Source organism: Telmatherina bonti, assembly GCF_933228915.1.
Source record: "Telmatherina bonti genome assembly, chromosome: 16".
NCBI lineage: Eukaryota > Metazoa > Chordata > Actinopteri > Atheriniformes > Telmatherinidae > Telmatherina > Telmatherina bonti.
In genome coordinates this window covers 23,386,603-23,400,468 of record NC_136614.1, presented here as the reverse complement: position 1 = coordinate 23,400,468, position 13,866 = coordinate 23,386,603, and the positions used below count along the sequence as shown (strand labels likewise).

General features: G+C 37.6%; 1 protein-coding gene across 1 annotated transcript; it reads right to left on the bottom strand.

Annotated features, from left to right (window-relative positions):
• Nucleotides 1–2,182: 2,182 nt before the first annotated feature.
• Nucleotides 2,183–13,866, bottom strand: scml4 (Scm polycomb group protein like 4; the record flags this gene model as incomplete). Its single annotated transcript, XM_079255124.1, has 6 exons — nucleotides 2,183–2,308; nucleotides 3,245–3,390; nucleotides 3,740–3,952; nucleotides 8,565–8,694; nucleotides 10,034–10,236; nucleotides 13,635–13,866. 6 exons carry the CDS (start codon nucleotides 13,864–13,866, stop codon nucleotides 2,183–2,185), a joined length of 1,050 nt encoding a protein of 349 aa, XP_079111250.1.

Below are 13,866 nucleotides of genomic sequence, written 5' to 3'. Positions count from 1 at the left end.
TCTGCCAGCTGCGTGTTTGTGTACGAAAATAACGATACAGGAAGTAGAATGTGTGTCCTCTCGCGATAACACACGATAACGTTATCGCGTGGTCTTCGGGTTATTTTTTTCCTCCTGAAGAATTACTTTTAATAATTGAATTAATTTTAATTTCATTGGTTACATTTGTTAGTGTGGTTAAATACATTTTGGTTAAAAAAAAAAAAAAAAAAGACTAAAAGTGTTTATTTTATTATTATTACACATGTATTTTAAAGGAAAAAGGTTTTGTTGTTTTTGTTGTTGTATTTTTGTTGTTTAAACCTTTTAAATTAAGTTTTCGTAATGACAATTTATGTAATGTGGAAATTTAATGCACCCCAAACTAGATTACTATACTGAAGTATAAGGAGCTTATTGTAACAGTCAAGAGTGCTTAGTCCTAAGAGATGCAAATAAAACTTAATATACTGCAGACATAGAAGTCGAAGTATGACAGAAAAAGAATGCAAAATAATTAAAGGGAGAAAATGTATTAATAAAATCATATCAGAGAGGCACAAAGTATCTATGAAGATGGAAAACAGCTCAAATTTAAGTAAATGATATAGCCACACAAAACAAGTAGAATAGCATACTAGAAAAATAAGATATGTAAAAAGTTTATTCAAAATAAAAATACCTAACAAACAAAAACCAAACTTAAAAAAGATATGAACCGTCCAGAAGAACATTTTTAAAGTACACACTTTGAGACAGCATCCACAAAGTGGAGATTCAAGGCCTCTGGTTCTTTTGTGCTTCAGCCTCACAGTCATCGGTAAGATTAGATGATAAATGTCTGGATTTACAAATATGCCCAGTGACCTCCTATTTAATAATCCATCAATGGTCATAGTTTTTAATCATCAAAGTCAGTTCCAAAAATACAAACAAGCTATATTCATAAGACTGTTTGTGACAACAAATTATAAGCAAAACACATAAAACATGAAAGTTTTAAAAAAAAATTACTTTACAAGCTTTAAAAAGTTTGGTTTGTGTTCAATCATAATGCTTGACATACACTGCATGTGATCGATACATTAGAAAATATGTTTTGCACATTAAATGACAAAACTTCTTTATTATAAAAGACACCACATCGTTAAAAATGACTTTTGTGTGTGTGAGTTTGACTCTTTTTTTCACATTTTGAGATGGAATGATGCTTAAGCAGATGCTTTTGAGAAGGATGCATCATATGAAAAGACTGAACCATCAAACTGAGATATGATGAAGAACGAATAGGCTACATTGAGTCTTGAGACTGTAGTGGCAGAGACTAAAAGAGCACCACGTTGTATTATTATGAAACTATTTGTCCTGTATCACAGTATTTTACAGCCAGTTGCAAAGTGACTTTGCAAATGTGAAGTGTTTTCTTTCCTTCATGTTGCACCTTGTGACTCTATAGGCACCTCTGATTGGTGAAACATCTTATTACTGAACTGTTGTGCTAGGTTGAGGTTTGTGGTTACACAAAAATAATAATAATAATAAAAATTTAAAAAAAAGATTTTTAAAAAGTAGAAAAAAAGCAAATCAATCCACATACCTATCATAATCAAATAGTTTTAAACTTAACATTGAATAGTTTGAAAGTGGTTGTTGTTGTTTGTTATGATGCCAAAGAATAAAAACATACATACATCATGGTTTAGAGAAAAACTTAATATATTAAAATATATATTTAAAAAATCTCATTGCTGCCCTTTTTCTATTTGACATATATGTAAAACAAAAAAAAGCAGCAACAATTTTTTTTTTGTAGAACATGAGTTTGAGGTAAAACACCACACAAGTTTCCCTGCCATGTTGAAACCAGTTTTGTCAAAGCATCATGACACAGAATTATGATCTACTCAGATTAATCCTGCTGACAGGTCAAGTTTTCATATACAGAAGCTGCCATGTACTTCCAGCCAAACTTTTTATAATGTAAAGCCTCTCAGGTGTTCAGTAAATAAAAATGGAGGTAAAATAATAGTTTTTGCAATAAAGAGTCTGAATTTATCCCCTCAAAATGTCTAATTTTGTGAACAAAACTGTATTCTGATGCAGTGAAAACCATCAAGTATGAAGTCTGAATTGTGCTTGTGATGTGCTGATGATTTTTTAGTTTGACAGTCTGCGCGAGGGCTCCATATTCCTCTACAGTAAATCACCACCGGTTCTGTTTGAGCCTGTCGATGTGGTAACAGAGTTTGAGGGCAGGTCCCAGCTTCAGTCCCAGGTACTTCATCATCATCTCACTTTTCAGTAGTAAGAGAGCATCCCCATCTATTTCCTGAAACACAAAACAGAGCAATAAGTTAAAAATAGCAGAGAAATATAGTAAAATATAACATGAAAACGTTCCAATTGTTCAATGTGTATCTTTAATCCTTTAACCCTCTTCAGACATTTGCAGTGAACTTTTTTTGTTTAACACTGATATTTTGAATCTATCATAATTTATTATTTATTTATTTTGATGTACTCTATAAAATATTTACTAAATACTATATAATCATAATTTTATTATGTAAATGTTTTTTTAAAAATATAGCTGTATTATTTTCTTTTTCTATTTATCACACAGGCAAATTTACGTAATTCAAATGTATGCATTTATATTCAGTTATATCATGTATTGATTTATTCTTCAGTGAGTGGTCATGTATTGGATAACTCACTAACATTCACTGAAGTGGTTCATTTACAAATATACCATCCTCATTCATGAATATTCAAGAAAAAAGCTTATTAATAGGTGTCCACTATGCTATTATAACCACAATGCATGAAATTGTTAAAAAAAAAAAAAAAAGACCGGAACACCATTTGCATATCAGTGTTTGCATTGATCTAAAAAGAGGTGGGTCTAAACAACTCTCTGCTCAGAGAAAGAGTTGAGGTCGTGATGGAAACACTCTGGTTGCTTTAAAAAAATGAGTCCAGAGAGAATACTGAAGGTAGCACAGCGCTTCACAGAGATTTGAAAGGTGTGGGACTTTGGGAGAGATCTTACAATGTCTTTAACATTTTCCTTTAATAACATTAACTGAGCTTACAATGACTCATAGTGAGGACCACAGGGCACCAAGTGATGGATTAAATCTAGAAGTACAAGCGTGTTCTGCCCCTTTCCTATCTTAGTGTTGTTAATGCTGACATATGAAGCTTCATTCATCAATCTGTCAGTTCATGTCTCAAGCCTCAATATCAGGAAATCTGAACTCACATGCTTCCTGAAGGTTTCAGCATGAGGTCCCAGGGCCTGGGGATCAGCCTCTTTGATGAACCAAACCACATCCTCTACACCCCAGTTGGAGGGATCTTTGCCAGCAAAACGCTTGCTTTCTCCAATATCTGGCATCAAGTTGTAGGCTGTGTATCACAGAGAGACGGGAAGAGTAAATGAGTGCAGTCTGGAAACAGATTTGCAACATACCAATAGTGACAATAATCATGATGTTCAAGGAATTAAATCTTGACAATGTTTTTGTAATTTGCATATAATAAAATAGTAATTTGGTCTTGTGAATGAAATTAAACATTGTGGACTTGTTGGAAACTTGTCGAATGGGTCCTGGGGTTGCTTTTGAAATCAGTTGGACCTTCTGGCAGAAATTTGTACATAAAAGAAATATTTTAATTGTTGCTGAGGATATAGTAGGAATGTTTTGTTTTTTTTTTGCTGTTTTTTTTTTATTAAGACAACTATATGAAGCCTCACCATTTCTGTTTCCATCCTGGAAACTTGCAGGGCTTGATGCTTGTCTGCATACAGCTAATGGAGCAGAGCAACTGCTGCTACGGTAACTATAAGAGCGCTTAGTTTGGTAATTGGATGACATGACGTTGAAGGCTGAATCACTGGGATCTACGGCATAGCGCTTCGAGTCCACAGGAGGGTCACATATGAAGTCACCTGGCAATGGTGTCTCAGCTGGAGGAAGAAAGAAATATTATAAGGAAAGTATTTTTTGTTTACCTTCCTGTAATTTTTTTGACTGGCTGACATTATGATTGCCATAAATGAATTGCAATTCAATATGGTACACTTATGTCCCTTAATGTCTAACAATGACAATGACAAATACCCCACCAGCTATGTTCACATCACCAGGCTGAACTGACTTGAATTAAACTTTTATCTTGAGCTGCGTGGACACAAAGATCAGATTGTGAATACCTCGCATGTGGATATATGGAGGTGAGGACCGTCAGATTGGATTAATACACCTTTTTGCTTACACGTCTCCTGAACACTGCAGCAGTACTACAGCTGCAAACAACAGCAAAATATTTAGCCGTCTAGCTTGTCTTGTCTTCACCAGTTTTTCCTGTTTAGCTGTCTGCCATTATGTTTGCTAAATATCCTTAATACATTTGCTGTAATAGCTTCAATTTCAGAAATGTTTGTATGTCTAAACTACTGAGTGGTCTCACAAATATCAGAATCAGAATAACTTTATTCATCCTCGAGGGGCAATTTAAGGGGGCAAAGAGCAGCATGATAAACAACAAATACTGATGAAAAAAAAAAAAAAAAAAAAACTCAATAAATGAGAACAAAGTGACAATTAGCATATTTGAAATAATAAACAAAGGTTACGGTCCTGGTTCATAGGGTTCAGGAGGAAATATTACATCTTCTGTTGTGATATTGATAAAAGATGCCTGCAAGAGGGTGTCGTGAAGTTTCAGAGACAAATAAAATACCTGCATGTGGATCTGGATCTTGCTTTAACACACCTGACTCAAATGGATGGATAACTGTGCAGAACTTCATTACAAGGGGTGTTTCTCAATTAAGGTTCTACACACTTCCAAGAGCAGATTCGTCAGCTGCATGCGACATAGTGGCGTGCCAAGTGTTGTCTCAATTCAAAGGCTCCTTCTTGTCCACCTTTCACATCCGCACTTCATTTGGCTCTAGATGAGCTTAAAATGAATGATACAAGAGATGCATCCTAAGCGCCCTCTCCTATCCCAGAATTGATTGTACCATTGATAGAAAGGAATGAGCAGCAGAGCGCCGGTGTTAGGTACCACACCAGCCAGACCGTTTGTTTATTTATTTTCATGTATACACACACACACACACACACATATTTGTCCCAGCAGACAAGCTGGGAGGACAGCGGTATTGTGTCCAATAACCACAAATGAATTTAATTACAGTCGTCCTCAGATGTCTTCGTCCCCTTTTATTAAAGAAAAGGCTGAATTTAATACAGTCACTCAATTAACTGGAGACTGAAATTCAGAAAAATAACTAAAAATATCTTCAATTGTAATTCAATGATAAAAGACACTGTCATTTAATTGAGTTAAAGAAAAAAACAAACAAATAAATCGCTTCTGGACATGTTTTTTTGATGAACAGTGGGACAAAATACCTGTCAACAGGTGCAAAAGTCTGACTGGGAGGAACAAAAAACATCTGACTGGAGTGGAAACATCAAAGGATTTTTTTAAAAAAAATATTAGTTTATGAGTGATGTAACGTGTTATTTTATCATAATGGTTTGCTTTTTAAAAAATCTTTCTGTTGAACCAGAATTAGAAAAATGTCATGATTTTCATAAAATTTCCATTTATTGTTACTTTAGTCAATTTCAGCTTATTTCCCAGGCAGCTGTTTTTCCTCCTTCTTTAATGGGAGGTCTATGAATCCATATGAGGACGACTGTATATGTGTCTAAAAAGGATTATTTTTCACTGAAATTAATGTCAGCTTGACAGGATGAGCTATCAGCCAGAGGAGAGCTCGTCTAAACCGCCTCCTCCACATTTGTAATTTAATCACAAAGGAAAATGAAAATAAATCTGATTTAAATTACTGGCACCATTTTCTGTCATTTGAAAAATATTTTCATTTTTTGTGGAAGAATGGGATCAGTAATTAGATAAACTTGGCATATGTAGTTGCTAGGCAACAGAGGACTGGCGCACTATGGGTAATTCTCATGCACTAGATAGGCCGTCTCATTATACTGACAGTAAACACACTTACTTGTGTGCAGACGACGTTGAACACTTTGTAGCCTATGTAGTCTGCGCACTTGGAGGTGTGCAGACCCTGAATTGAGAAACACCCAAGCTGTTGGATGCTTTTAATTTGAATCGGGTGTGTTCAAGCAGGGAACTAAAATCTGCAGGAAAGTGGACGCCTTACATAATGTTTTAACAGTTACCAATCTCAAGAAGGTCCTGAAGTAACATGATTCTGTGCAAATTTGATTTGATAAAAAGAAGTGATTCCTTACAGAATCCAAACTCACTCAGCTATATGTTTGTTTTACTAGGCATGGTGCTTATGTTATTCATAAGAACTTAGGCCTAGCGCCTATCTGTTACATTGTTGATTACTACAAGTCTAAAGCTCAGCTGTGTGTCACCATGCATGATAAAGAAAAGAGGATAAAATTAACTTGACCATCTTGGAGGGAGGGGAAGGAGGGGCACCCCTCCCTAATACAATGGTAATGGAAACACTGTATGTCTTTGTACTATTTTCAATTAATTATTGGATAATTGCTTTCTGTTGACATGTTGCACAGCATCCATATTCTTTTGGAGATGAGGCTGTAGTTCAAAGCACCACTCTACTGAAATGCTACTTTAAGAGCTGCTGAGTGGCTCTTTATTCCAAACTGGATATGAGAAGCAAAATCAGGATAACATGTAACTCAGGTACCACTGAAAATCACTGTTCGTTGTTCGGCTCTAACAAATTTGCAAGAAGTGTTTCATGTTGTTTTCTTGGACCAAAACAACACCTTTAGGGCTGCTTGCACAATGACAGCAGTTACACTTTTCAAGCTTTTTAAACAGAAAATTTTCATGAAAATATACCACTAATCTTTAAGTAAGCTGAGTTAAAGCCTTTTCAGCATTTAATAGTAGGGATATAAAATGGATGAAGGGTAGACAGTATTTCCTGCGACTCTGTGCTCTTTGTGCCAACTATTTTTCAGCTTGTCAGTAATGCAGATGTCTTGTGGTTGCGCTGGAACCGGGGAGTTATGGATTCACCTGATGGCAGATTTATACAGAGATGCTCCTGAATTACCTCAACATTGTCCACAGGCAAAGGTCAAATGAATTTTATTGTATTCCAAGAAATCAATTAAGTGATATCATCTGCTCGTGTGATTGTGCAAGACAACGTACTGACGCAAGGACACACTATTAAATGTACACACAGAGAGCAGCACAGCCTTTGTTTCATTCAAGAGATTGCTAATATTTTAGACTTAGAGATCCCCATATGTGTTTTTCTTTGTTAAAATATATCAAAATGATTTTTATTCCGGGATAATATTATTTTCAACTGTTTTCGTACATCTTCACATTTCATATAAATCCACTGTCGCCATGTGCGTACTCGGGATGGGGGATTGGATTGAAGTCAAGATTCAATGCAATCGGTTGATTTTCCTCATAAATTGGCTCAAACTGGTGTTTGTCAATTGCCCTGAGATGACATTGTTGTAAAGCTGAAATGAATTAAATATATAATTATAATAAACTAAGTTATATCGTAACAAATGTATAAGGTTTTGGTTAAATAAGTGTTTCCAATAAAATCTTAATCGACTGTGCTATATGCTTGAAATGTATATATAAGTAAAAAATACAGGGACTATTTTCAAAATGCTTCTCCATTTCACCAGTGGAAGGATTTACATATCTGTCTTGGTGTCACCACAGGAAGTGCACTGGTTTGTGTGTATGCTTACATGTGCATTTGCACTATTCCTCTGCATGGCTATGCCCTGACATCAAACACTTTTCATGATTTGCAAGAACAAAGCATGAACAATTGGTCCTTGACACATGAGAGTCCCATTCTAACATCAAATGCATAAAAAGGCAGTCTTGAAATATTTGATTATTCAGAACAGTAGAGGCCATTAGTGAAAAGAAAAAACAATGAAAGGCAGAAAGCCCATGTGAAGTCAGTTTTATTTTTCCAGATATTTGCCTTTCTGCAGAGCCAGATGGGAGGATTAAAATGCAATGTGGAGTTTATTGTGTTTGAAGGTGTTAAGTTTTATCTTAAAATCTTGTAAGAAGAGATAGTAAATCTGTAGGCATTTGTGATCTTTTTGATTTAATGGGATTTGATTTAACATTCATAGTCAGTATTTTGCATATAAAACTGCACATATAGGGATCGTAGCAGACAGCAGTCACTCACTGGCAAATGTGAAGACAGAAATGTGTATATTAGTCCTGAATTAAAATCATAGTTAGAAAAGGGCAGCTAGTGGTAGAAGGTATAAAACGGAAACAAAAAAAAAAATCACACTCTTACCCACACCACAAAGTGCTAGTGTATGAAGAGTGCATTAAATATAGTCTTTTTTTTTTACTGAGGAACATGCAGTCTCAAGGTTATTTTGCAATCTGAATGAAAACTGTACTTCTCCAGCATCACACCATTCTGCCTTTTCCTTCCTTCTTTGCACTAAACCTTTAGCATAATTTATGTCTGCTTTACTGAATAGAAAAGCTAATATAAGTTAATATTTTGTCTGTCCTCTTACCTGTTAGAACCTGTGGTGTGGCAGAGTGGGGGACAATCGCAGCATCCTGTGGGATGGAGCCCATCTCAGGCTCTGGCGTGCTGCTGGGAGGTGAATTAGCAAGTGGGGACATTACCATCCTGGGCTTCAGCTGCACAAGAGAAAACATGTACCAAATTATGGTAGATCTATAGTTTTCTTTAAACAAGAACAAATATATTCAGTAGAAGGAAATGTAATTATTATTTGAAGAAGCAGTTTTAAGTTTGAGCTAACAGCTGGAACTGAACGGTGTGTTAGCAGAGGATATTATCATGAGGAAAAAAGGAAACGTGAGCTATTAGTGAAACTCATCAGTACTATTAGTACACTTCAATTCTGTAAATGGAGACAATTATACAGATAATGATATTTTTACACAAAACCTTCATGGGATAGCCCTAAATTTCATGTGAGCTTTCCAATCAATTCTAATCAACCACTGCGGCAAAGCTTGTGTCAATATCTTTATTTATATCATTATTTATGACAAAAAAAAAGGCACCACTGTTCGTTAACGTAAACAGTGACTTATCATTTGAACTTTTGTGTCGGAGAATATTCTGTCTCTTCGAGTCATCAGATACTTTCACATCCGGTGCAAAAAAAAAAAAAAAGTGTGAACATTTTTTTCCACAAGCTTGATTTTTTTTTTTTTGTTGTGTGAGAGTTACACAAACGATTAATATTTTCAGTAATTACATTTTAAATTTCCACTATATGTACACGCTCATGCAAGTACAAAAGATGTGCAGAAATAACAGCTGTGATGTAATGTTACATCTTTATGAAGACATATATAGCTGTTACACTCTCACTGTGTATTGTATTGCTATATTTGCTAAAGGGCAAAGTACCACAAGGTGAGTGAATGAAGCTTTTTCTGCAGATAGTGTGTTAGTGGGCTGTTATTATCTGCACTGGAGGTGTGTGTATGATGATATCTTTTACAGTTGGCCTTGCTGTTACACTACTTGAACAAGCTAGCATGGTGCTATATATCTCCATTTAATTACCTGTTTAATGTTTACCTATTTATGCGTATAAAAACAGCCCATAGTCCCTTCATTAACGACATAAAACATGCATTGTATCCAAAATTTGATACACATCCTCAAATACAAATTTGAACATATTTACACTGTTTGCCAGGAAAAGAGAAAGTCCAAAATGCCATCATGAACAGCTTCAAAATTACTTCTTTTCTTCCTTTGGGCCACAGTGAAACTGTTTAAAAGTTTTTAAAGTGTTTATAATGAGCTCTTCTGGCTGCCCAGGTCCAAGCAGCGTTTAGCTTGGCTAAGCATGCATGGTTATATCCTGTCTACACATACAAGTTAAAAACCACTGCTGCTTTCACTACACAGCCTGTGCGCACAGTGTTTAACACTCACATCAAAGAAGTGGTGATTCCAGTCCATAAAACGAAAATTAAACAAAAGCTGACTGACCTTAAACCCAGGTTTCCTGCCTCTCTTCTTGGGAACCTTGAGGGACGACAGAGGCTCAGTGTAGTGGCTCTGGAACTCAAGTTTACGGATAGGAGGACGTCCTCTCTTCCTGCCCGGCACCTTACCCTGAGGCCCCACTGTATACTGAGGAACAAGAGTGGAAGTCTGCATCTCTGAACTAGCAGACAAGGTACTCATCAGACCTGCGAGAGACCAAAAAAAGTCTTAAAACATAAATCGAAAGTAGGAAGCGACAGCTTCTTAAAAGCAATCAAACAAGGCTTCAGGATCAAACTGGAGCGGAAGCTTAGATGTACATGTGATACTACCCCTTCCACACACACTCTCACTCTTTCTCACACATATATACGCAGAGAAATGATAGGAAATAGTAGAAACAAAGCCACATAAAGCTTTGTACTGAGCCACACCCCTCCCCCTCTTCGGCTGCAAAGATTGCAATAAATATCATTACAGCACTGCAAGAGAGAGACAAAGCCCCGCACATGTACGCGCACACACATACACAGAGGAAATGAAAGCAAAGCACAGAAACCCACAACACCCACACAATCAAACAATCAATGACGTATGCTGTCACACACACACAACAGTAGTGTCAAGGGTTTGTCTCAGTGCTACTCATTCACAGGGGCATTACTCTTACACAATACAGTTCTTCCTCAGACCACTGAGTCTTTTTCACTGATGCAACATTATAAGTACTCTGACATGACCTGTGATTATGAAGCTAAAGGCTGTGCTTCCACTGAGGCTGGACAGTCTTGCATTTGCATGACAGTCTTTCTATTCTTCGCACATAACACACCAGTCTAACTTCATTAAAGTGCATAATGACATATCTAAAATCCGATTTTTGAGATGACATAGTATTTGTTACCGCCAAAAATAACAGGAAATCAGGAATATAAACTGACCATGTGAAGACTATGGTACCTTCGGTCCTCTTTCTCTGGCTCGGTCACATGAGAAAAAAAAAAATTACCCTGAATTAGCATTACCTACCATGCACACAGCTGTCAGTTTATTTGTGACTGCGTGTGATGCTTCACTCCAGCAGCGGGTTTCCGGATACTCCCCTGACAGCTCTGCTTGCTCCAGCTACGGCTGCTGCTACACTCTGTCAAGACGCCGGCAACTCTGCGAGCCCGTCTGTCTTCCTCAATCTCCGACCACCTTCCTCCGACCCAACCCCCTTCTCCTCTTCTCTTCTACCCTAACCCCCTCTTCCTGTGTGTCCCTTTACAGTTGTCATAGCAACACGCCTCTAACATCCCGTGGCAGCCAGCAGACTCAGTGCCGAGCTCAAAGCGATGTCTGTCTCTGAGTGTGTGTGTGTGTGTGTGTGTGTGTGTGTGTGTGGGTGGGGAGGTAATGTAATTACAGTTGCTGCAGCTCGGGGTTTTTCCTAGCTTTTTTTTTCTCATTTAAAAAAAAAAACAACATAGGATTCCAGCTGTGCTATGATGTGCTACTAACACTTGCAAACTGTAATCTGAAGCTTTTCCTGATGGAATTTGTATTTCTGTGCAAAGAGTCCAAAAAGAATAATGCTTTAACTCTTCAAAATGTCTTCCATAGACTTTAGGTATAAGACAAATTTTCCTAAAAAAAAAACAAAAAAAACAACAAAGTTACAGCTGAAGTGCATCAGGATTTCTCTGCTGTTTTTGTTTTTTGGTCAAATCTGACAGTGCTGTCAAAGCTTATTCTCCTCTCTTTATATCTAGACCTCTTCTGACTTCGTGCCGGCAAAAGCAAACTGCTTTTGTTTTTTATCTATAATACAAGAAAACAAACACAGAGGAAAAAAAAAAAAGCACCAGCCAAAGGCAAGAATGCATGTATTCCCCCCAACAAAGGTGCAGATATTTAAAAGTAGGAGGCTCCAGGGTGCCTATTTGCACCAGACAGAATTCATTTTTTAGGAACCCCCCCCAATATATATGAATTAGTTACGTTCAGGTTGCAGTAGCGATTACTATTCAGAGCCAAACGTATAGGTTCTGACTCAATCAAAATCAGGTTAACCTCTGAAAGTGGGGGCGGATCACACATGCAGCTCCTGCTGAGTGAAAAGAGATTTGTCAGGATTTGGATGTAGAGCAGTTGCTCACAAATAACGGAAGTGACAGGCCAGGCACAGTGTGGAATGTCATTATGCCGAGTCTTTACATGATAATAAAAAGTGCCAATAAACAGTGAGGTCAAGACAGGCTGTGATACTGAGTGCTTGCACATGTTCCTGAAGTAAATCTGCTCTGAACGTGATTGTTGGAGGTGTGTGTGTGTGTGTGTGTGTGTGTGTGCGTGTGTGTGTGTGTGTGTGTGTGTGTGTGTGTGTGCAGTGGGGCACATAAATCATAAAAGTAATTACACAGTGAGATTAATCCTGATGTCCCTCCTTAATCAGTCGTGTCCCATTACAGCGTGTCACATTACACATAGAGACAGACAGAGAGAGAACAGATGATTGTCTCTTTCTTAAAAAGAATGGGCTCTAAGAGGTGGAGGGACAACACTACTTTTTGCACCATTGCTCTGCAATCTAACACAATGCATCTGGGACCAAAGTCTAATTTGTTTACAGCTAATTAAACAATTAAGTGGTCAGTGAACCCTTACACTGGATTTTATTTTTCAACCAAGGGGACATTGCCTCCTTTTGGAAGCTGCGTGTTTCAAAGCTGTTGGTGTTCCAGCCTCAGTAATGGAGCAACAATCAGCAGTGATTAGCATAACTTAATCACTGGCTTCAGGGGAGGCAGATTTGTATCTGTTTCCACTTATGGAGAGGGGAAACCGCGATGAAGTGAGTTATGCTAATGCCTTGCTAAACTGCACACCTACACACCAAACAGCAAAACAGTCTAATCAACTGCCAGGGCTACAAATACACCAAAATAGATGCATATAATTCAAAAAATAAGTGGATTTCATTTTAAAATTACCCACTCTTACTTGAAACCAGAATTGATTAGTCTGTCTGCAAGTGTGTGTGCATGTGTACATGTGTGTGTGAGATGTTTGTGCTCTCTAATCAATGTAACAATATAACAACCCCCTCTGAATTTATTTACAGCTCAGGCAGGGTGTCACCATGGTAACAGACAGTGAAATCGGATACTGCAACAAAGTCATGTGATAAGGTGGGAATAAATAAACGCATACAAAACAACAATGCGTGCATTAAGTAGGCAAGCTCACGCACTTCATGTCTCCTATGCACACACTCACACACACACACACACATAATGCTTCTCCTTATCTCCAATAAGAGCCCTCATAACAATTCAGAAGAGAGGGAGGGTGAGAAGATGTGCTGCTCTTTTCACTAGCTGTAGGTCAAAAGGAAAATGGAGAAATCAGACAAAGTCACACCAAAACACGTTTTCAATAAGACACAACAGATTGAGCGTTGGAAAAAAATATTTCTTCAGTAGTTTTGTTTCCTCCTGATGATGTTAGATTCTGCTGTACTATGCGGTACTAATATTTTCTCCAGTGTTAAACCTCAACTTGTCAGCAGAACATGAGCCTTTTTGCTCATATCACCAATAACCTTAGAAGTGAGCCCTACTTTGTATGCTAGTGTCAGGATCCCTGCTTCTCTCTCCAACTGGCTCTGACCCTGCTTCCAAGTTGACCAGATGCCAACAGTCCCGCCCCCGGTGATCACGGCGATCCAGGCGCAGACGCAGTCGCACGCCCCTGCTGAGTACGCCAGGAGGCAGCCAGGTGATGGGAGATGGAGGAGGAGCCAGTTCCAGGTGGCAGTTGGGCTTGAGATCCAGGTCTCCTCGCAGTCTCAT